The 22,278-nt window shown below is 49.9% G+C and overlaps 1 protein-coding gene across 1 annotated transcript in view; it reads right to left on the reverse strand.

The window, feature by feature from the left end:
- MPP3 (membrane palmitoylated protein 3) overlaps nucleotides 1-16,287 on the reverse strand; it is a 27,150-nt gene extending 10,863 nt beyond the window's left edge. Inside the window, exons 1-11 of the mRNA XM_029212563.1 lie at nucleotides 16,218-16,287; nucleotides 14,966-15,022; nucleotides 14,605-14,723; nucleotides 14,390-14,467; nucleotides 13,042-13,122; nucleotides 12,666-12,803; nucleotides 9,507-9,588; nucleotides 8,096-8,181; nucleotides 6,669-6,743; nucleotides 3,149-3,345; nucleotides 1,270-1,334 (exon numbers count right to left, since the gene is read on the reverse strand). Of these exons, the coding sequence (XP_029068396.1) occupies nucleotides 1,270-1,334; nucleotides 3,149-3,345; nucleotides 6,669-6,743; nucleotides 8,096-8,181; nucleotides 9,507-9,588; nucleotides 12,666-12,803; nucleotides 13,042-13,122; nucleotides 14,390-14,467; nucleotides 14,605-14,723; nucleotides 14,966-14,990 (946 nt within the window). The 5' untranslated portion in view covers nucleotides 14,991-15,022; nucleotides 16,218-16,287. The remainder of the gene's footprint in view (nucleotides 1-1,269; nucleotides 1,335-3,148; nucleotides 3,346-6,668; nucleotides 6,744-8,095; nucleotides 8,182-9,506; nucleotides 9,589-12,665; nucleotides 12,804-13,041; nucleotides 13,123-14,389; nucleotides 14,468-14,604; nucleotides 14,724-14,965; nucleotides 15,023-16,217) is intronic.
- Between the last annotated feature and the right edge of the window lie 5,991 nt (nucleotides 16,288-22,278).

The following is a 22,278-nucleotide window of genomic DNA, read 5'->3' on the forward strand; positions in this document are numbered from 1 at the left end:
TGCATTATTAAACCAATACTTGCTCTAATTAGTCCTCCTGTGTGTGTCTCATTAGCGGCCCAAAGAAAGCCAGATCTTCACTGGCATAAGCAGCCTCAGGGCCAATTTACTCTGCAGCCCCTCCGACCTGAGAGCAAGCCTGGAAAGGCGGCTGTTGGCAGTGGCCACCCAGCCAAGGGAGCAGCTCGCCCTAGGATGCCTGCAGCGGGACCAGGACCTGCTCTCTCTTCTCTTGGGTTTGAGACTCTCCTGGGCAAATGCAGGTGCCAGACGACAGAGTGGCACAGCGCAGGGCTGCGGGCCAGCTGTGCTCCATTCATCTGGCATTGTTCTGGCGCCCCACTTGGTTCCAAGCCCCCCCCCTTCCCCCCTAACCCCTGACCCCCAGCTAGGGAGGCCATACCCTGGGGAAGCTTCCTCTCCATACGGGGCTCTAACCTGGGGGCTCTGATCACAGGCCCTCTGGAAACCTGACCCCAGCCCCACTCCCTTGACTTCATGAGCCTCTGTTTAATCGTCTTGGCAAAAGGGATGCCCTGACTCCACTACTACCCAGGGCTGTTGTGATGATTAAAAGGCAAGAAGGTAGGTGAATGTGTTTTCTAAAAGGTAAGTGATGCACAGAGTAGGGTTACTAGACAAAATACAAGACGCTCTGTTAAATGTGAATATCAGATAAACAACAAATAATTCATTAGTATAAGTATGTCTCAAATATTGCATGGGATATACTTATACTAAAAACCCATTCATTGTTCATCTGAAATTCGAATTTAACTGGGCAGCCTTTATTTTTATTTGCCAGATTTGACTGCTGACTCAGAGGCACGGGATCGCTCACAGCCATCTCCATTCCCTTCCAACATCAGTGGTTCTTAAACTGTCAGGGTCAGAGAGCCCCTTGGGGATCTAATGAAAGGTGTGGAGCCTCTCCCAGACACAGACACACAGATACACAACACACACACACACACACACAGTTTGCACAAAATTTTGGGAGCAGTGTTACCATGCCCCCGCAGTGTCATCTATGGGCCCCAAATACAGTAGCTCCTCTCCAGGGAATAGCTCTCCGCAACCTACCCCCATTTCCCTTCTTCATCCCTCTCCCCAGCCCCTCCTCCCTCAGGAGGCCTGAGAGCTCAGACAGGACCCTCGGTGCCCCCTCCAGCCCAGTGCTTGCTTCTTCCCCACACGAAGCCCCAGAGCCCTAACCCCAGCCCCTCCCTGAACTGCTTCCCTGAAGTGCCATCCTGCCAGTCTACTCACACGGGGGCTTCTTGAGGCTCTGGGGGCTCGGCAGGGTGCCCGTGGCTCTCCGGTAGCTTAGTCGCCTGTGCGGACACAAGGGGATGGGCAGGCCCATGAGCTGGACCAGAGAACCAGTCATAGGGAACCTTCTGGAAAACTCAGGGAAACCGAGGCCTGGAACCCACAGGTGGGGATAGCCTGGCACTCCAAGGGCCTCCTGCTTCACACTGAGTTCCAGTGAAGAGGGACATTTTCACAGGTTCTCACTGGTTCATGAGGAAGAAACTGAGTTTCTTGCTCTGGGAGAAGCTTTTCCAGCCCAAGATGGTCACACACAGGGGTACAGCCCATGGTCAGCAGTTGGTCGTTACTTTCCCATGGCTGATTCTCAAGGAAAGGAGGCACCTTCTCCAAACTCACCCGGCCTCCCCATCTCTGAGGAAGTTGGAAAACAGCAGAACGACTCCCAGGAGAAGCCGAGGGTGAAAGTGACCCTAATTTAATGCCCTTCCCCACCCACCCTAGCCCAACAGAGAGCTCAGCCTGGCACATTATTCAATGCGTCCCTGGGTGGAGAAGCCACCTCCAAGGCCTCTTTGAGCTGAGAAAACACCCAGGGCTCCTAGAGGTCTCTAGATTTCCACATTTAAATGCAGCTAAAGAGCCTTCCCCCAAGACCTGTGAAGCCAAAGATGCAGATGGGTCTGAGGCTCCCCTGAGGAAATAAAGCAGCAGTTCTCAAACTTCAGCTCCTCAGATTCATCTGGAATATCTGTTAGAACACAGAGCTCAGGGTCTGCCCCTGGAGTCTCTGATTCAGCAGGCCTGGGGCAGGGCCCAGGCAGGGATTGGCATTCTAACAAGTTCCCAGGGGATACTGATGCACCTGGTCTGAGGACCACACCAGGAGGGCCACTGAAACAGATGAACCCTGAGGTCTGTTGCTACAGCATCATTCCACACCCCAAAAATGGAAGAGGGCTACAAACCCCAGGGGAGGTTTGCAGGTGTAAGTGCCACACCCTCTGAGCCAGGATTTACACTTTGGGCAAGCTATCCTAAGGAAACAATTTGAAATATAAGGAACAGTCTATGTGCACCATAATTATTTGCACATAGACTGTAGCAGTGAAACATTAGAGACAGCGTCAAAGTACAGCCACACGGAGGAAGCAAAGTCACTTAGGTAGGACCCTTCCTCAATGAAGCCTTCCATGCTTGCCCGGACGAGGGCCAACCCTCCTGCTAGGACCTGGCGGGGCCCGGTGTCCTCCTCCCACACACCCATCACATTTATATATAAAGTGTTCATCTGAACCGTGGGTGACTTTTCAGCTAAACTGTTAAGCTCCTCCAGGGAAGAAACCATAGCTGCTGCCTGTGAATGAAGAGTACATCTCCTGATGAAATATTATATTACCATTAATTAATAGTACAGAATAATATTATTCTAGAGTAATATAGGAAATGCTCATGTCAAAATGCTAAGCTACCAAAAAAAAAAAAAAAAAAAGCAAGACCTCGAATTCTATGTGCACCACTCACATAACAGGCACAGGAAGGAAATAAATCATGTTGTTTAGATAGCAGTGAGGCTTTGGGTAATTTTCTTTTCCTCGTCCTCCTCTTCTGTATTTTTATATTTTATTTCTCAACTTGCCCTAAGTATGCATTATAAAATATACATTAATTTAATAACATAGATTTCCATCTTTCAATACAGCCATCACCACTGATGATGGGAGAAAAAGAGCCAACACAAGCACAATTGGTACTTAGCCCAGAGGACACCCAGTGGGCCCCTCTGGCTGTGCTGGCAGAGATTTGGGGCTTTGTCATGTACTTATGCCTCGGCCACTCCAGAACCACACCCCCTTACAACACATCCCAGACCCACCTTTCCTGGAACTGCTTGGAGGGGATGAGGCCAGCTCGAAGGTTGGTGTCCCCCATTCGCTTGGCCTGCCACCACGTGGGGTCGTCCTGGCTCACCACTTCCAGGACCTGCCTGCGCTGGAAGGGCAGGCCTGCCTCCTGGCAGGGGATGGCCCGGTCCTCCCGAGGGTTGTAGTGGAAGAGGGCCCGCATGAACACCTGCGGTGGAGGGGCTCAGTGAGACAGCCCTTTGCCGTGTAAGCACAGATGTGTCTACGCCACACGGAAAACCAAAGGACAACCACCATTCACAATTAGGAAGAACAAGCAGCCTCAAGAATAGAAAGCTGGGACTTCCCTGGTGGTCCAGTGGTTAAGACTCTGTGCTCCCAATGCAGGGAGCCCAGGTTCAATCCCTGGCTGGGGAACTCGATCCCGCCTGCCGCAACAGAGATCCCGCGCGTGGCAATTAAGACGCGGCGCAAATAACTATTTATTTATTTACTTATTTATGTTAAAAAAAAAAAGAATAGAAAGTTAATCAGAAACCCACCGCACCGATTTTCTTAGTGTTCTTCAACCATTTTCAATGTCCCAGTTGGGAAATCCATCAAGAAATCAGAAAATGAATAGCTGGGCCCCATGAATTTCCCTTTCCAACCTAAACATCTCCTTATTGGCCTGATCTGCTATCCTCACAACAGCCTCTCAGCCTACACAAAGCAACCATTAGTCCCGGGAGCAAAAAGTAAAGTCAAGCACAATTTCTAACTCAAATGTTATTTCTGATACGCTAACTGCCCCTAACGATGTCAGCAGCCATCTGTACATAGGTAATCTAGATGTTTTGATAAGAACACAAACATCAGTGAAACTACTGTTACCGACTCCTCATCATCACTTTTCAGTGGGTAACTGACAGCTACATCTTTGACAGCTCAATCCTGCCTCATCTGTCACGCACTTAGCCAACCCCCAACTCTCCCCTTTACCCTGAAGTCATCCCTCTAGAGAAGAGGATGGGAAGACATAGCATTTTGTCACACTTCTTCGTTCTCTTCTGTAATTCAGAGGCATTTATTTATTTATTTATTTCTATTTATTTCTATTTATTTTATTTATTTATTTATTTGTTTGTTTATTATTTATTTATTTATTTATTTCTATTTCCATATCATTACAGCCCAATAACTTTAACAGCAAATAGGGGAAAAAAAAAAAAAAAGGGCCAGAGGGTTTCCTTAGACAAATCCAAATCATATTCCTTTATGCGCCAAGCAGAAAAGACGCAGTTTGACAATAGTAAGAAATTTCTGGCATATATTATGAGGACAGATACCCTCATTTAGCCACAGATGTTACCAGGGTCCCAGGCACTCTGAAGAAAGCATAATCTTAAATGGTCAGCCGTGATCAAGCATCTAGCTCAAAGAAAAATATTTAGAAAGGATGGACTCAGAGACAGCCTACCCATTTTGTCCTATAGGAAAACCAAGTCCTCTCCCTGTATCAAGTTAGAACCTGCAAAAGCTGCCTATGGAGACCATATTAGCTTGTCCCAGGAAGAACCACTTCCATCAGGTATTACGTGTGCCCTGGGATTCAACTGAAGGTGCAAATAAGAAACAGTCATATAGAGATGATTTCTTCATTTGCCATAAAAAACTGTCAAATACATTGTCCACTGTTAATCGCCATTCATCAAAATATTTATTGACGGGGCTTCCCTGGTGGCGCAGTGGTTGAGAGTCCGCCTGCCGATGCAGGGGACACGGGTTCGTGCCCCGGTCCGGGAAGATCCCACATGCCGCGGAGCGGCTGGGCCCGTGAGCCATGGCCGCTGAGCCTGCGCGTCTGGAGCCTGTGCTCCACAACAGGAAAGGCCACAACAGTGAGAGGCCTGTGTACCGCAAAAAAAAAAAAAAATTATTGACATCTACTCTGTGCCAAGCGCTGTAACGTCCCATCTTTCATGCGGGCTGGGAATTAGCTTTCTTGAAAAATTGGCATGCTGCCTTCCATACTCTGATGAATTCCGTTCATTATTGTAATTCATTACGTTCTCCTTTTTGCCTTGGCTGCCAGAAAGGGCAGGTCCAAATTCATTGGGAAATAAAAGTAATGCCCTCTTCCATCGTCTCTACCCCCACTTCAGCTCAGGGCTTGACAATCTCTCACCTGGGCTTTCACAACAGACTCCTACCAGGTGCCCTAGACCCGGTCTCCACCTTCCTGTACTCACTGCCCCAGGGAGCTTTCTAAAACACAAATGTGGTTGTATCACTTCCCTCTTAAAAAAAAAAAACGAAAAACCTTTAAGAGCTTCTCACCGCCTATGGGGTTGTAACTTGGGCTGTGGGGGCCCCCCATATCCCCCGGGGCCTTACTTTTTCAGGGCATCCCAGGCTGACTGCCTAACGGCTTTCTCCAGCCACTGGGATCTGCTCTCCCCTAACCTGGCCGGCAGGAACTGCTGGGAATTAACCCCCGGGATGTAGCCTGGTGGGAGTTGGTGTACAGAAACCCCAGATCTCCCAGCTCTTGGCAGGGATGACGGAGGCACGGTCTACAAGGGATACCAAGCTCTGGAGCAGGATTAAGCTCTGGTTGCCCCTGTGGTAACTTGCTGAGAACACACCCTTTGTTGCACTGGCTGCCTTCCTTTCCCCACTCCAGTACTGGTGTTTCCTGGGGTCACCTCCAAATAAACTATTTGTAGTGAATCCCTGTATCAGAGTCGGCTTCTGAGATCCTAAACTAAGCAGGGATTATGCCAAAACCCTCAACAAAGCATTCAAAGCCATTCAGAAGGTAGCCTTGACCCACCTCCCCAGCACACGCCCCCATCCTCCCCCTGGAGCCCCACCACCGTGCACTTTCTCACTGAGCCCCCCCTACTCCTCTCTGTCATATCTCTGAGCCCCCGCATATGCAGACCCCTCTGCCCACCCTTCCCTCCACCTCCTCTTAACCAGAGAAGTCCCTCTCATCTCCATCTTCCTCAAGCCTCACTTCCAACACCCCTACTGCATGACACCTTCCAAAGTGCCTCTCACTCTGTACAGAATCCTTCCGAAGCTCTTAATCACATAGCAAGGAGAGAATGGCTCCCCAGCCTCCCCTTCTGACCCAGGAATCCTTGAAGTTACTAATCATCCCGGTCTCCAGCATCTGGCTGAGCGCCTGGGCACAGAGGAGGTGCCTCTACCAAAGGTAGGCTCCACAAGGAATTAAACAAAAGGCGGTTACTTAATTGGTCCCGAAGCCAGAACACTGGGTACCTTCTCCTCCTCTTCACGGCCCTGCTTTTCGACTTCAATTAGAAGAACCTTGTCTTTTATTAGTAAGCTACGTCAATTCCTGTTTAGAAGAGGCCGGGTACAAACAAATAAATCACTCCGTGACTGAATTACAGGTCTCTACTGGGAGCTTGTTCCGAGGACCAGATGGATGATCTCTTCCCGGATGACTGTTTCAAAGGCTGGGCTGGAGTCTGCCGCCCCCGCTTGCCCCCCGCGCCGCCGCCTCCAGCTCCCCCATACCTTGCTGTCCTTCAAGCGGTCCTCCTCCTGGGTGGCTGGGATGATTTTCAGGGTGATGGACCCCTGAGACTGCGCCTGAAAGGAAAGAGCACACAGCCGTATCATCTACCAGATCTGACCCTCCAGGACGTCACGTCTTACTTCCCAGATCTGGAAACTCACGTTCAGAAACAAAGGGGACGTGCTGCCTCCCCTATGACCCACCCTTCTATGGTGGGAGCCGGCTGACTTAACTAAAGCATTTTAATGCGACAAAGGGACAGAAGACTTAAAATGAGAACCCGAGGACAATGCATGCACCAAGTACAGCTCTCCATCCAAAGGGCTGCCATTCTTTCTTATCTCTCGGGTTATTTTAATAACCTAGTCCAGTTTCATTTTCCTCCTTCCTGCCTCATTTGGGGCTGGTTCCCAAACAGTACTCCCCTCTTTGCTTGCATCTTCCCCAATCTCAGGCCACTGCTACCTTCCCAGGGGTTCCCCTCCCCTCTACTGGAGAGAGGCCCTGCACCCCACATGGGGGGCCCACGGGAAGCACACTGTCAGCCCATGAGAGCACATCTCACCCAATGCCATCCCTGGCTCCGCATCACTCTGGAACACGAGGAAGTCGGTGCCCAGAACCAGGGAAAGGGGAGTGGGGACAGGAAGACTGAAGTGTCTTAAAAAGCGGGGCCTTAAAAAGCGGGCCTCGGAGCTTCAGATCTCATCCCGTATCTGCCCCCCAAACCATCAGAAGTTAGCAAAGACTGTTGTGTTGGGAGAGGATGCCTGAGGATAAAGAGGACAGAACTACGATGGGGGCTTTCTGTAATTTCAGTTTTGACTTGAACCCGCAGAATGGACTGAGAAGGCTGTTTCCATCCCAGCACGTGATCCCCTAGAATCCCCTTGCAGTTGTAAAGTGCTATATCCTCTTCCGGATATTTACATCCTAACGATAACTATGCATTGGTTGAGAAACCATCCCTATCCCTGCTGGACAGGAAGGGAAATGGAAACTCAGACTGATTCGATGACTTGTTCAAGGTTACACAACTGGAAAGTGATGCAGGCAAGATTTGAACCCAGGACCAAGTGACCCCAAAGCCCTTGCTCTGCTGGGCTACAGCCTTTTACTCCATATTCCTCAGCCCTTTGGAAGAGGGGACCCTTTTGAGAGGGTCTTCCAGACGGGTCCTCAGGAAAGAAGGCTGGGGGTAGGGAGGATGGCTGTGCTGAAGAGGGGGTCTGAGAGAAGTGGGTGGTCTGGGCGCTCCTTTCCTCCTGTCCCCCACCCTCCATACAGGGCACTCTGTGAGGCCACTTGGCCTGCGGCCTCCCCGTGCAAACAGGGACGCTGGGCCAGATCAGCCCTGGCTCCAGGAAGCGCCCTGCTCTGGGTTTCTGAAGAGCCACCGCGTCCCCAACATGCGCACAGCACAGACCAGAATCTGGCTAATCTCGTCAGGCCGCTTGTGCAGGACCGTGATCCCGTTCACTTCCCGGAGCTCGTCTCCAACGTGGACCAGGCCTAGGAGACACAGGGGCTGACGGTCAGCACGGGAAGGGGGCTGAGGTCCCCAAAGCAGGGAGTTCTGGGCACCACTGGCACCTGCCTGTGGAGCCCACTGCAGGGGAGACACAATGTTTAAGGACAGTGGACGGGACTGGGATGAACGGAGTTGTCACAGGGTGCCAGGTGCCTCACCTGGCATCCCAGTCTCACAACCACGTGGTGAAACCCCCGGTTTACAAACTGGCAGCTGAGATCCAGAAAAAAAGATGCAGCTTGCCCAAGGCCACACTGCTAAGAAAAAACGGAGCCAGTGCGCAGACGCAGTTACTTTGCTGTAGAAACCCTGTGTTCTTTCTGCTATAGCCTCTGCTTCTTTAAAAATATCATTAACTCTTCACCTTCCTGGATGTACAGACCTGACTCCAAGAATGTCTTTCTCAAATTTTACACGAAAACTTAAGGGCACCAGGGAAGATGGTGTCAAGAGTGTTAGACACACCTGTCTGTTGGCCTCTGCTTTAATGACTAGCATCTCTGCATATCGGGCCCTATTTGCCATTCAGTGTGGACACTGGCCCAGAAGCAGCAGAAGGCAGTAAAAGGTACAGAGTCTTGGGCCCACCTGAGACTTGCTGAATCCGAATCTGCGTTTTAAAAAGACACTCAGGCCATTTCCATGCTTGTTAATGTTTGGGAAGCACGGGTCTAGGGGTCCCACCACAATGAGCCCCAGACTTCTGGGGCAACACTCCCCTATGCCAGGAGATTTGCCCCCCAATTTACTTCCTCCCTATACCAGTGATTCTTTCTTTTTTTTTTTTTTTCACGGGCCCAGCCGCTCCGCGGCATGTGGGATCTTCCCAGACCGGGGCACGAACCCGTGTCCCCTGCATCGGCAGGCGGACTCTCAACCACTGCGCCACCAGGGAAGCCCCACACCAGTGATTCTTAACCTGTGCTCCACCTAAACACATCTGGGACATGAACACCCTCCCCTCAGTAACTGTGGCTTGTTAAGGCAACTGGGGTGTCGGAGAAGGGTGTCCCTGCCACCCCAGTTAGGATTTACACCAAGCTTAACTACCACAGTCCTCAGGTTAAGCCAATGCTCAAACCTTTCTGATCAACCTCAAAGTACTCCATGCCTGAGATATTTCCAAACAACTAAATTTTCTACAGAGCTTAGGAAGGAGAAGAGAATTCCAGCCCCACTTCCAGAAAGCAAAGCACATCCCAAACAGGTGAGTGGACAGGAGAGGAAAAGGAGAGCTGTGGCCAAAGGGGGCAGGCTGGGGGACCACGGCCATCACCTCAGCTAGGCCGGCACTGATGCCACTCACCGCTCCGGTCTGCTGCGCCCCCTCGCATGATCCTGGCCACCACGACAGCCCCTGAGTGCTCATCCCGCCGGATGGTGGCCCCCTGCATCAGAGACAGAGCAGGCAGGCTCCTGAGAAGCAGCCCCGAACCTCAGACCCCGACTCTCTGGACCCAGCAAAGCCTCCCCCGGCCACCGCCCCATTCCTCCCCCTGCCACCCCAGGGGGCAGATCGGTGGACACCTTTCCAAGGCTGAGGATGAAATAAAACCCACATCTCAAATTAGTATAGCACAGCACTTTACAGTTTAAAGAAGGCAGGAGAATGCTGTCACAATCTCATCTGAGAGATGAGGGACTGGGGCACAGAGAAGGAAAGCAACTTCAAGGTCACCCAGCTTTCTGTGATGCCACACCCTCTGCTTTCTCTATTGTACCGCAGCCCTTGCCTCTTGCAAAGACATTTAATAATGAGGAGAATATGTGCCAGCCAATTCCCAACCTGCCTCTAACCAAGCACGGGGTTACCAGGCCTTCTGTTGTTTCCAAGGGGAACCAATTATGCCCCAGCCGGAGCTTCGGGACCAGGATGGGGCCCACGAAGCATGGCAGAGATGATATCTAGGATGAAAAAAGCACTAGCAAGCCCTCAGTTTCGTGCACCACACAGACTGGACGGTGGCGGGGCAGGGCAGCGGTCAGGAGCTGGATGGCCCTGCCGTTTACTAAGAGCATGTGCCCTTAGTGAGGAATCCTTATCTTCTCTGCGACTGTTTCGTCTGGGGTGTGGGAAAGCGTTTAACTCACAGGGTTGTTGCGAGGTTGACATCAGGTAACGCATGCAAGGCACTTAGCACACGGTAAGTGCTCAATAAATGCTAACCACTTGTTACTGGCTATACATGCAAACCCACTGGCACACTCATTATTAACTTCATTCAAAGTCCGTAAGATAAATATTGCTGGAAAGAGAAACCAGCAGCTAAAAACCCTACGGCTTCTTGCCACCTAGGCTTTCAAACTTGCCAGCATCTCTATCCATCCTTTCCTCTTTTCCCCATCTCAGGGGAGGGGCTCCTCCTGGCTAGGCTGCCCTCTACCCCCTCCCTCCCTCTCCTGCATTCTCAATGCCCCCTCCTCACTGGCTCCTTCCCCTGGTCCTAAAAATATTATCAAGTCTCTCCCATCATTAAAAAGCTGGCAACCCCATCCAGCAGCCACCGGTCTCCATTCCTTTGGAGCAAGCTTCTCAAAGAGGCAGCACGCATCTGCTCTCTCTGCTTCCTGCCCTCTGACTCACTCCCCGCCTGCCTCCAATGCACCAGCAAAGGCACCGACGACCCGCCAGCTGCCAGCTCGCCACCCTCAGTCTTCTCTCTCTCATCTCCTGTCTGATTCACCCTCCCGCTGGAATGCTCTCTTAGCCTGGGCCCTGGTGACACTTCTCTCCCGGTGCTTCTCACTGACAATTCCTCTCCTTTGCTGAGTCTTCCTCTATACGACTTTTAAATGTTGATTAAAGGGCCAGGGTATACGCTTTACCCCGGTGGTCTCAACCTCTCGGGCGGGGTGGTAACCCCTCCTGGAAGATGGCAGCTGCCAAGTCTGTATCTCTGCACACGTAAGCCTTCACCTCCTGGATATTTCCACTTGTGGGCACACAGGCCTCTTGAATTCAACGGACCCTAAGTTCCTCCTTATAATGGTCCCAGTGCCCACCCATCATCCTAGCTGGACCCCTGGGCCTTACCCAAGATGCCTCCCCAGACTCCTGCCCAAACTGGGGCAGGCACAAAGTGACATTAATTTTATTTCCAAAATATTTCTTGGATTTCTCTTTCCTCTTCCCACAAACCAAGGTCAAGCCCTGTTTCTGAACCTCACGTATTGGCTGCTACCCTCAAATTGGTCCACCGCTTCTGGTCTCACCCTCCAGGCCACTTTCTACTTCGTAGCCAGGGTGATACTTCTAACTGCAAATCTGGCCATTTGGTTCCTCACTTACAACCCTTCAATGGCTCCCCACTGCCTTCAGGATCCAGCCAATCAACTGCGTGTTGTAACCTGGATCTCTCCGCTCTCCCGCTGATCTGGCCTCGCCTCTGTCACACTTTACCTTCAACTCGGCAAGTTCCCTGAATATAGCAGCCCGTTTACCTTCCCATGGCTTTGCTCATGCAGTTCTATGGTGGAATGCCTTTCTTCTTCCTCTTCCTTCTGGAAAACTCCTGTTCATTTTTTTTTTTTTTTTTTTTAGAATTCAGCGTGGGCATCACCTCTTCCAGGAAACCTCCCAGTCACTACCTCCTGTGAACTCCCAGAGGGCAAGGACTAAGTCTTAGTCCTGCCCGCACCCAACACAGCGCCTGGCACACGGGGGGTGGGGGTCACGATACGTTTGCTGAGTGGGTGGATGACTGGCCCATTTTGAAGGTAAGGAAACAGAGGCAGAGGAGAACCGTGGTCTGTTTGCAGAAGCGGCTCATCTGAGGTCACTTGGTGAAAGTTGACAATAAAGAGGGCCAGATGTGGTATTCTCTAGGGCAAGCCCTCAATTCTCTGGACTGCCATTACTTCCCTCCATCTCATAAACAACTCTGTCCCTTTGCTCAGTACATCAGTGCTGAACCAGGACCAAAATGATAACAATCTGTCAGCTGGGGAGAAGGATGGCTGCTGCCCTGAGCTTCCTTGGAATTCAGAACAAGGTTGGCCAACTTTTTCTGGAAAGGGCCAAATGTAAATATTTTATACTTTGTGGGCAACACAGTTTCCATTGAGTCTGCCGTTGCCATGTAAAGGCGGGGCCCCAGACAATATATACATGAACGGGATGGCTGGGCACCAATAAAACTTTATTCACAAACACTGACAGTGGGCGGGGTTTGGCCCTTGGACCGTAGTCTGCCAACCTCCGGTTCAGAGCTGACGATCAGGGCTGCCCTGCACAGCTGTGCAGGTTCTTGACTGCACAAAGGAGCTTGACCACAGTGGAGGGAAGCTGTAATCACCCAGAGAAAGGGATACTCTGCACACAAAGATGTCACAGGGACTAGTGGCAGCCCTGACAAAGCTGCCATCACTCACTCCGAAGACTTCAGGAGGGTCCTTTCCAGGGTTTCTGGGTGGGTGGAGGTGGGAAACAGGGAGAGGGTGGGGCAGAGAGGTGAGGGCCACATACCAGGGGTTCCTTGTTTTTCACCAGGCGGACAATCTTCACTGATTCTTCATCAAAATCCTCGTCAATATTATCGGGCAGAGGGGGGAGAACGGGGTCAAAATTCTTCTGGGCAACCGTGTCATGTACCATGAGCATGGCCTGTCAGGAAAGCAAGAGAAAAGAAGGGCTGGCCCTAGAGCTTACATGGGTCTGGGGGACCTGGCCGGGCAGTGGTTTGGGGGTCTCAAATCTCACGCCAGAGAGACGACCACCCTGGACGCTGGCGCTGAGAAGCGCTTGCTCAGAAATGTCCTCAGTCTCACGGCCAAGCGCTCCCTCCTGCCCTCATCCCAGGAGACACAGATGTGTGGGTGGCCAGGGACTGCGGCGTGACTACCCTGAGGTGAGGGGTGGACAGCAGCTGGAGCAGTTCCCTCTCGTCACTGTGCATGGAGGCGGCCTGCAGCTCCTCCATCACCTGGGGGGAAAGGAGAGAGAAGGCCACAGATGGCTGTGGGCGCTGCGAGCCTGCTGGGAGTCACCCAGGGGAAACCCTGCTCCCTGGGCCTCAGACCCAAGGGCCCTCCCAGCCACTACTACAGCACCAGGGAGCACTGGACCCTCAGCCACCCCAGGACTGACACTCCCAGGGTAATCGCACCAGAGATCAGAGACCCTGAGCAGCCTCTAATCCTAATGGGAGTTAACTTATTAAGCTCTTCCTGGGTGCTGTCCGCCTTATGTGGATTAACTCTCACAAGGAACTAGATGGAGCAGGTACTATTATATTGCCATTTCAGAAGTAAGAAGTAAATGAGACAGGTTACATATCTTGCCCAAGGTCGCAAAGCTGGTAAGTGGCACAGGCAGGACTTGAACCTGGGCTTATTTGGCTCTATTGTCTGTGCCCTTCACCACATTTTCCAGATGAGGAAATTGGGGCTCAGAGAGGTTGAGTCACTTGCTTACGGTCGCAGAGCTAGTAGCAGAGGCAGAGCTGAGCCTGGGAGCCTGGCAACCTAACCTGCTCCTAATGGCATTCCACAGCCAAGAAAGGCAGGGGATCTGCCCCAACCCCTCACTAGGCCATCTCCTGGGGTTATGTGAGTTTATTCAGAAGCCAGCCTTAGTAATCAACCGGGACAGTTTTTCCAACCATGCAACACAGCAGACAGGTCCACAAGAAATGAGGAAGGATTCCTTTAAAAAAACAAAGCCTGGAAATTCCCTGGCGGTCCAGTGATTAGGACTCAGCACTTTCACTGCTGGAGGCCCGGGTTCTATCTGGGCCAGGGTTCAATCCCTAGTCGATCCTGCAAGCCATATGCGTACAGCAAACAAACAAACAACAACAAAAGTCCAAGAAGCTGCAAGTCCCTGGACACAGGACTTCACATTGGGCCTCCCCAAAGCAGATACACAATGTGCGTGTTTGAACTGTTCTTGTCGCCAGTTCTCAACCGTTTGGGAACTGTCCTCATCTCACAGCTGGGGAAACAGACTTTCTCAGGAACACAAAGTAAGTGGGCGTCACCATGTCACCATGTCCCCTGGCCCTGTCCAAGACTCACGAGTTCCTCCCTGCCTATTAGGAAGCCCAGGGAGGAGGGGAAGGGGAGAAGACACTCTTCACCTTGGGGCTCCCGAGTCCCGACGTCCCCTCACTAAGCAATGGCATGCAGGCCAGATGAAGGAGCTACAGGTGGGAGGGGGGCTGAGGCCGTAAGGAGAAACCTGGGGCTTACATCCTCGGCAAGGGCCACAGCGCTGTGCAGAACGGGGGTTGGACTTTGCCTCTCGTAATAGCGAAGCTTCTCGTGAATCTGCAAAGACAGCTGATCTCAGGCTGCGGCCTCCCAAGCCAGCTCCCCAGGTTTACCCTGGACATCACACACCCCACCCGCGGCTGTGGGGATGCCTGGGGCTGCAGACCGGGTCATCCACGGGGCAGCATATTTACCTTCATTAAATAATTGAGGCTTTTTTCACTGAAAACATCCCTCAGGAAGCCCATCTCTTCCTTCTGGTTGGAGTCAGGTCTGAGCTGAGAGGTCAGTAGTGCCAGGGTTTCATGCAAACCTGAGGAGAGAGTAAGAAAAACACTGTATAACCAATGCAGTGGGTACTTCCTGCCCTGTGGTACCCCCAGCGGACCTTCCAACAACACTTCAGCCCTGCTATGTGCACATTTTCTCCCCCAGCTCTCATTCCCAGGGCTTGGAGCTGACACTGGATAGCAGCTGCTTTCTTTGCTGCCCCAGGTTGCTAGGCAGGGTCTTGTCTTCAAGACTGTGGCAGGTCCAGCCCCGGGAGACACTCACCAGAGTCCTCGGACAGCACCGGCATGTCTGTGCTGGTCAGATCTCTGCCTGTGGATTCTGGGAGAAAAAAGAGGGGTGAAACTCCATCAAGCATATTCATTCAACAAACAGTGATTACACATGTACTGTGTCTGTCCGGGATCAATTTCGGGACAGAAGGGTTGGGAATAAATAATTCTCTGCTCAGTTTTTTCAGAGACGAAGGAAAGAAAACAAAGCCTTGCTGAGTGCTCCCAGTGTGTCAAGCATTGTCCTGGGTGATTTCATATGACATTTTTCTTAATCTGTTCAAAGCCCTGAGGAATTGACACTAATATTCCTATTTTACTGATGAAGAAACAGAAGCTTGGAGGATTCAGTAAATTGTAGGTCAGAATCCATACTCGACTGGCCCTTCCAGGCAGGTCTCAGAGATGAGAAGTGGCCCCTGGCTGACAGTGGGTGCTCTCCTCCACAGCGCACCCCTCCCCTGTTACCTTCTAAGGGGCCTCACTCAAGTCCCTTGACTGTCAACAAGTACCTGGCTGGGCCTACAACCCTTCCTCCCCCGCCATCCCCAAGCCCCAACCTAAAGGGAGCCTGCCGCCAAAACAGAGCGTATAGAGAGGAGGTGGAGAGATGAGAGTCAGTGTCTACTATGCCGGCGGGGGGAGCCCTGTTTCGGCAGGCCCCCCGACGTGTTCTGCAGCACGTGGACCTCAAAAAGTCCTCCTTCAGAAGGAGATAAGGAGAGTAATGATTCATTCATTCCGCAAACATGGAGCCAGCCCCACAGCGCCCGCCCGAGCCCCGCTGACACCGCGATGCATAAGAATGGTCCCCGGCCCTCCAGCCAACGCCCCGCCCCCCTACGCCAGACTCATCCTCTGGCTCCTTCTAGCTGTGCCCCCCACTCCCACAGGCAGCCAAGCAGAGACTCCAGCTCGCTTTGGGAAGGAACCTGTGGGACCAACAAGGAGCGCGGCTGGGCGAAGGTGAAGGCGAGGCGAGACCTGGAGGGCGCTCGGGGCGGTCTCGGAGGATGCGGAGCGGCAGGAAAAGAGAGGGGCGCACGGAGGAGGGGGTGGGTGCGGAGAGAAGACCGGGGGCCGAGGGGCGGGGACTGAGCCCCCCCGCCAGACCATCACCAAGCTGGGGGCCCCGTGAGCCGCGTGGCTGCCTGGGCATGAGAGGCGGGTCTCAGCCCATCCTCCAGTCCCGCCCGGCCCCTGCGGCTCCGAGCCCCTGGTCCGTCCTCCGCGCGGGTTCCTACCTCGGCGCGCCGGGATCTCAGCTCCAGACCGGGAGCCGCGCGGGTGCCGGGAGCCTCGGCCGCCGCTGGCTCCGCCTCCCCGGCCCCTCCCTGCCACGGCCGCGCTGGCGGGGGCGGAGGAGCCGGAGGAGGCAAGGCACCGGGAGGAGGAGGGGGAAGGGGGCGCGCCGGGAGGAGGGGGAGGAGCGGAGGGTCCCCGCGGCGTCTGGCGCCGCCAGCCCTCTGCCGGCCCTGGCTCCGCTCTCCTGCGTCGTACCCCCTCCTCAGTGTCCTCCCACCCGAGCCACGAGGAGCTCCCTGCCTTGTGTCCCCCACCCGGGCACACAGCCAGCCTTCCCTCCCCCACCATAGCCCGCACTTACCACCCCCACCCCACCCCCACGTGCTGAAAGGTGGACGCTTGCTTAACGCCGAATTAGGTTTTGCAAACATTTATTGCGCGCCCTCCAAGTGCCAGGCACTGTGCCAGGGGCTGGGGGTTCCGAGACTACCAAGGCAGAGATCCTGGATTTGAGGAGTCCCCAGGCCGGGGCGGGGGACCAGTCAGATGCGAGGGCAACTCGTAACAATGCAACGGTGCTGGGAAAGATTTATCGGTGCACCGGGTCCTGGGGGAGCGGGGAAGGGAGAGAGGAGAAGTCGAGTCGGCCAGACTGCAAGGCTCAATTCTGCCCCGCTGTAGTAGGCGGGGGTGGATCTGCCAGGGAAACGGCGGCTTGTGGGCAGGGGCTTCTCCTGGGGGACCGGCTCGGAAACAGCCGTGACGATCACTGACTTTTATTGTGCGGTCTCTATGCCCGGGGCACTCTTCAGATCACTTCGCATCGCATTAACTCCTGAGATGGAGACCATTATTATCTCTGCTCTGTGACTGAGGAAACTGAGGCTCAGAGGGAAGGATGTGTACGGAGGAGAGGGCAGGAGCTGCTGGATGAGTGAGCAGGTGGTTGTGGGTATTCGAGGGTGAGGACTGGGCCGGTGAGTCCCCTCCCCTCGCCCCCAGCACGCAGCACGCAGCGGGAGCGTGGACCCAGGGATGAAGTATGGGAGTAAGTCCAGTGATTCAAGGAGAACAAATGGATCCATAGGCCCCCACAGCCTGCGGTGCACGGGGAGGCTGTCAGTGGCAGAATATGTCGTGATCACATTTCCCCTCCTTCCTCAAAAATTATCTACACCAGTGCTTCTGAAAATGTAATGTGATTATGAATCATCTGGGGGTTGTGTAGGGCTGGAGTGGTGCCAGATTCTGCATTTCAGCTCCCAGGTGATGTGATGCCTCTTGTCTTAGGACCTCACTTTGAGTAGGGAAAGCCTAAATGAGACACATTTTTACCAGGGGTGCTTAGAGTTTGAGAGATATCAAGAGTCATCTGATATAGGATCAGACGATTTTTGACGAGGGCACCAACCAATGTGCTGGAAAAAGTAGATATTCTGGGGTGGGGGCGGGAGGGGGGTCAATCCCTACCCTACACCACATACAAAATTCAGTTTAAAAGGGACCATAGGGGCCGAAGAGTCTGGAATACAAGGGGGTGGGGGGAGGCGCAGCATCAGAACAATGAAATAAATTACAGAATCCAAAGAGCCCTCAGGAATCCAAACAGAGCAAAATTATTATGTTTAACGTAGAAATTGAACTTCAAATAATTCTGCTCTGTGGTTAATAACAACGGGTATGTTTCAGCTAAGCCAAGTCAGCTAGGTCCCCTCAGCCAGACGGCCTGGCTTCTCTTAGCAAAAAGATAAAGCAAATGAGAGCTCTTGAAGTTTCACAGAATTTCTCACCTCCCTAAGAATGCAAACTGTATAAATATTCAGGTTTTAAAATAAAATCCCCCAAAGCCAGCTATGCCAAATGAGGTCAGCTGGGTCTGGCAGGGCCCGCTGGCTCCTCATCCGGGCCGGGTAGCGGTGCATCCTGTAACCAGGACATCTGTGACATATCGACGCAGTCTTTGCCTCTAGATTGTATATTAAAACCGTGAAAGAGGAACTCCCATGGTTCAAGTTTATAGAAATACGTGACAGTGTTTGAAGTAGCTGAGCTGAGACTAAAACAGTCTGACATCACAGCCTTGGGGAAGATGATGGAAATTTCTTTGGAAAATTGAAAAACAGATTCTTTTCAGGTGTTCGATTGGCCACCCAAGCACAGCTCTTGGGCTGCTGTTCTCTGGTTTTAGAAAATCATACAGAAATGCAGAGACTGTGCTGAGGACATCAGCCACATCTTAGGATTATGGGCATCAGACCGTGCTGGGTATTTTCCATGTACCTCGCTCCACACCCTGCCCCCAATTCTTTCTCTGTCCTACTCTGTTTTGCTCTGTGTCCTTGGAGACTGACACTGATGGATTGTGTTACCTGGGCTCCCTTTACTTTGGACTTCCAGTTGGATTTGGCCAGTGGGAGCCACAGCAGGAAACTGGCAGGAGGGAGGAGAGAGAGGTCAGGGACTATTCCCCTCCTTTGCCACACCTCCAGCTGTCCAGGCTCGCCCACACAGTTCCCTCCCATCGGCCCTTTTTGGCCAAGGTAAAAGGCAAGAATTTCCCACTGTCACAGACCCCTGGGTGACTCACCTCATTCCCTTAATCCTGACAACGGTCCTATGTGTCTCCTGTAGGGACCCTGGGTAATATGCAGACTTGCCCCTTCACCTTTAACTTCTGGTCAAGAGCTTCTGTGTCCTCATCTTAATTTGATATTGTAACACTATACTGACCGTGTGGAGGATGAATGAAGTACACTCATGTCGTTAAGAACAAAGAAATGCGGGGGGGTGATGAATTGGTAGATTGAGATTGACATATATACACTAATATGTATAAAATGGATAACTAATAAGAACCTGCTGTATAAAAAAATAAATTAAATAAAATTCAAAAATTAAAAAAAGAACAAAGAAATATATGAGAATTTTTTTCCATCTCTCAAAAATAAATAAATGGGACCATAGGTCCAGATGGAGAGGTTTGAGGAGCAGATGTATGGGGAAAAGACTGTATTTGGTTTGATGATCAAGTAGGTCATACACAAGAGTATCCATGAGGTGGGGAGACATGTAAGTATAATACACACTGTGCAATACTACAGCCACTAGCCTGTTGAGCACTCTGTACTGAGGTGTGAGTAACTATAAAATACACACCAGCTTTAAAGAATTGATACAGAAAAAAGAATGTAAAATACTTCATTAACAATTTGTATGATAATTACATGTTGAAATGATAATATTTTGGACATAGTGGGCTGACTAAAATATTTTACTAAACTTTAAAAATTAAAAAAATAAAAGGGACCATAAACATAAATTAAATTGAGAAAGCTTCTAGAAGAAAAACATAGAAGACGATCTTCTCAATCTTTTGGAAGCCAACGATTTCTAGAAAGGACATAAAAAGCATGGACTCCAAAAAACAAAACAAAACTGACTTCATCAAAATTTAAAATTTCTGTTCATCAAAAAACACTGTCAAGAAAATAAATAGGCAAGCAGCAGACTGAGAGGAAATACTCACAACATATATATATATATATATATATATATATATATATATGTATATATGACAAAGGATTTGTATCCACAATAAAGAACTCCTGCCACCCAATAATAAAAGAAATAATAATAATAAAAAGAAAAACAACCCAACCAAAAATCAGGCAAAACATGTAAACACACGCTTCACAAAAGATGATACATAAATAGCCAATAAGCAGCATATGAGAAGGTGCTCATCCAACATTATTTGTTAGGGAATTGCAAAGTAAATCCACAAGCAGGTACCACTCTGCATACACTAGAGTGTTAGACTGAATAACACATAAGGACGGGGAGCATCTGAAACTGTCAGACTGCCATATGAGTATTATTCATAATTGCCAAAAAAGGGAAACAATCCAGATTCCATCGACAAGTGAATGGATAAATAAATTGTGGTACGTCCATACAGTGGTATATTGACTCACAAGTGAAAAAAAACTAATATTCAAAGATTATCCCCACCGTGCAACAACATGGGTAGATGTCAAAACGTTAGACTGAATGAAAGAAAGAAGGAAGACACGAAAAATACACACTGTATGATTCTTGGAGGGTTGTGATCTTGACGCTGTCACTGCACTCAGAGGCCTTGACCTGGCTGGTCCAGAAACCCAGTTTATTATTATTATACAAATTACCAAATTACCCCAGAAGAGAAATACTAACAGGCTGATTTTAATAGAGTAGAGATGTCAAAGAATTTCTCCTTCAAGAAGCACCACATAGTTCTGCAGAAGAATTCTACCAAACATTTAAGGAACACTTACCTTGAACTCTTCTAGAACACAGAAATAAAAGGAAATCTTCAAAATTCTTTTTATGAAGTGAACATAACATTGACACCAAAACCTGTCAAAGAAAGCAACACACACACACACACACACACACACACACACACTCCAACCCTACAAACCAGTCTCACTTATTAAAAAATTCTAAAAGCTGACAGTGTCACCAGAATACCAGAAAAATAATACAAATGATCAAGTAGAGTGTATTCTAAAAATGGTTTAATATTTGGAAATTAAATGGTTTACTCTCTGGAAATCTGTTACTATAACTCCATATAAAATAATCTATTAATAGAATAAAAAGTGAAATTTTCATATTATTATGTCCACAGATGCTGGTTTTTCAAAAATGTCTTTCAAAAGTGAAGGTGAACAAAAGGTAAAACATAGAGTTTTCATATATATCCTCTCCTAGATATATACCCAAGAGAAATGAAAATGAAAACACAAAAGCTTACACAAGAATATTGAGGCAATATTACTCATAACAGCCAAATGTGTAAAAAAATCCAAAGGTCCGTCAATTGATAAAGGGATAAATAAAATGGGGTATAACCATACAATGGAATATTATTTAGCAATAAAAAGAAATGAGATACTGACCTGTGCCACAACGTGGAAAAACCTCAAAACATAATGCAAAGTGAAAGAAGCCAGTCACAAAAGACCACACATTGTATGATTTCATTAATGTGAAAAATCCAGAATGGGCAAATCTATAGCAGCAGAAAGTACATTAGTGGTTGCCTAGGCTGGGAGAGATGGAGGTTGGGAGCGATTGCAAGTGGGCGTGAGGTTCCTTACTAAGATGATGAAAATGTTCTAAAATTAGATTATAGTGATGGTTTTACAACTCTGTGAATATCCTAAAAACTATTGTCTTGTACACTTTAAATGGATGAAATTTATGGTACGTAAATTATATCTCAAAGTTGTTTTTGTAAAAAGTAAATGGTCTAAATCCTCCAAATAAAAGACCGAGATTGTCAGGATAGATTTAAAAAGAAAGACTTAACTATGTGCTAGCTAGAAGAAACTCACTTTAAACACAAAGACACACATGTTAAAAGAAAATGAGTGAAAAAAGACTTACCATGGAAATACTAATTGAGAAAGCTGAAGCGACTACATTAATACAAGGCAGAGTAGACCTCAAGACGAGGACTGTTGCCAGGCATAAAGATGAATATTTCATAATGATGAGGGAATCAGTTAATGAAGAAAACATATCGGGCTTCCCTGGTGGCGCAGTGGTTGAGAGTCCGCCTGCCGATGCACGGGATGTGGGTTCGTGCCCTGGTCTGGGAAGATCCCACATGCCGCGGAGCGGCTGGGCCCGTGAGCCATGGCCACTGAGCCTGCACGTCCGGAGCCTGTGCTCCGCAACAGGAGAGGCCACAACAGTGAGAGGCCCACGTACCGCAAAAAAAAAAACGAAAAAAAAGCATAATGTAAGAAAAAAATTCCAAACTAAAATACCAATCAAAAGATTAAATACCAAGTTATAAACTGAATAGGAAAAGTAAAGGACCTATTGATATGGGAGGGGGGACCTTTAAAACACTAGTAAAGGACATATACAACAAACTATAACTCAGGGAAAAGGACAATTGAATACTGTAAATATGTCAATTCATTCTAAAATAATCTCCAAACCCAATGCAATCTCAATTAAAATATAAAGAGGATTTGCAGAGGGAACTTATTAAATGATACAGAA

Source organism: Monodon monoceros, unplaced genomic scaffold (genome assembly GCF_005190385.1).
Source record: "Monodon monoceros isolate NGI ecotype Baffin Bay Population unplaced genomic scaffold, NGI_Narwhal_1 Super_Scaffold_9, whole genome shotgun sequence".
Lineage (NCBI taxonomy): Eukaryota > Metazoa > Chordata > Mammalia > Artiodactyla > Monodontidae > Monodon > Monodon monoceros.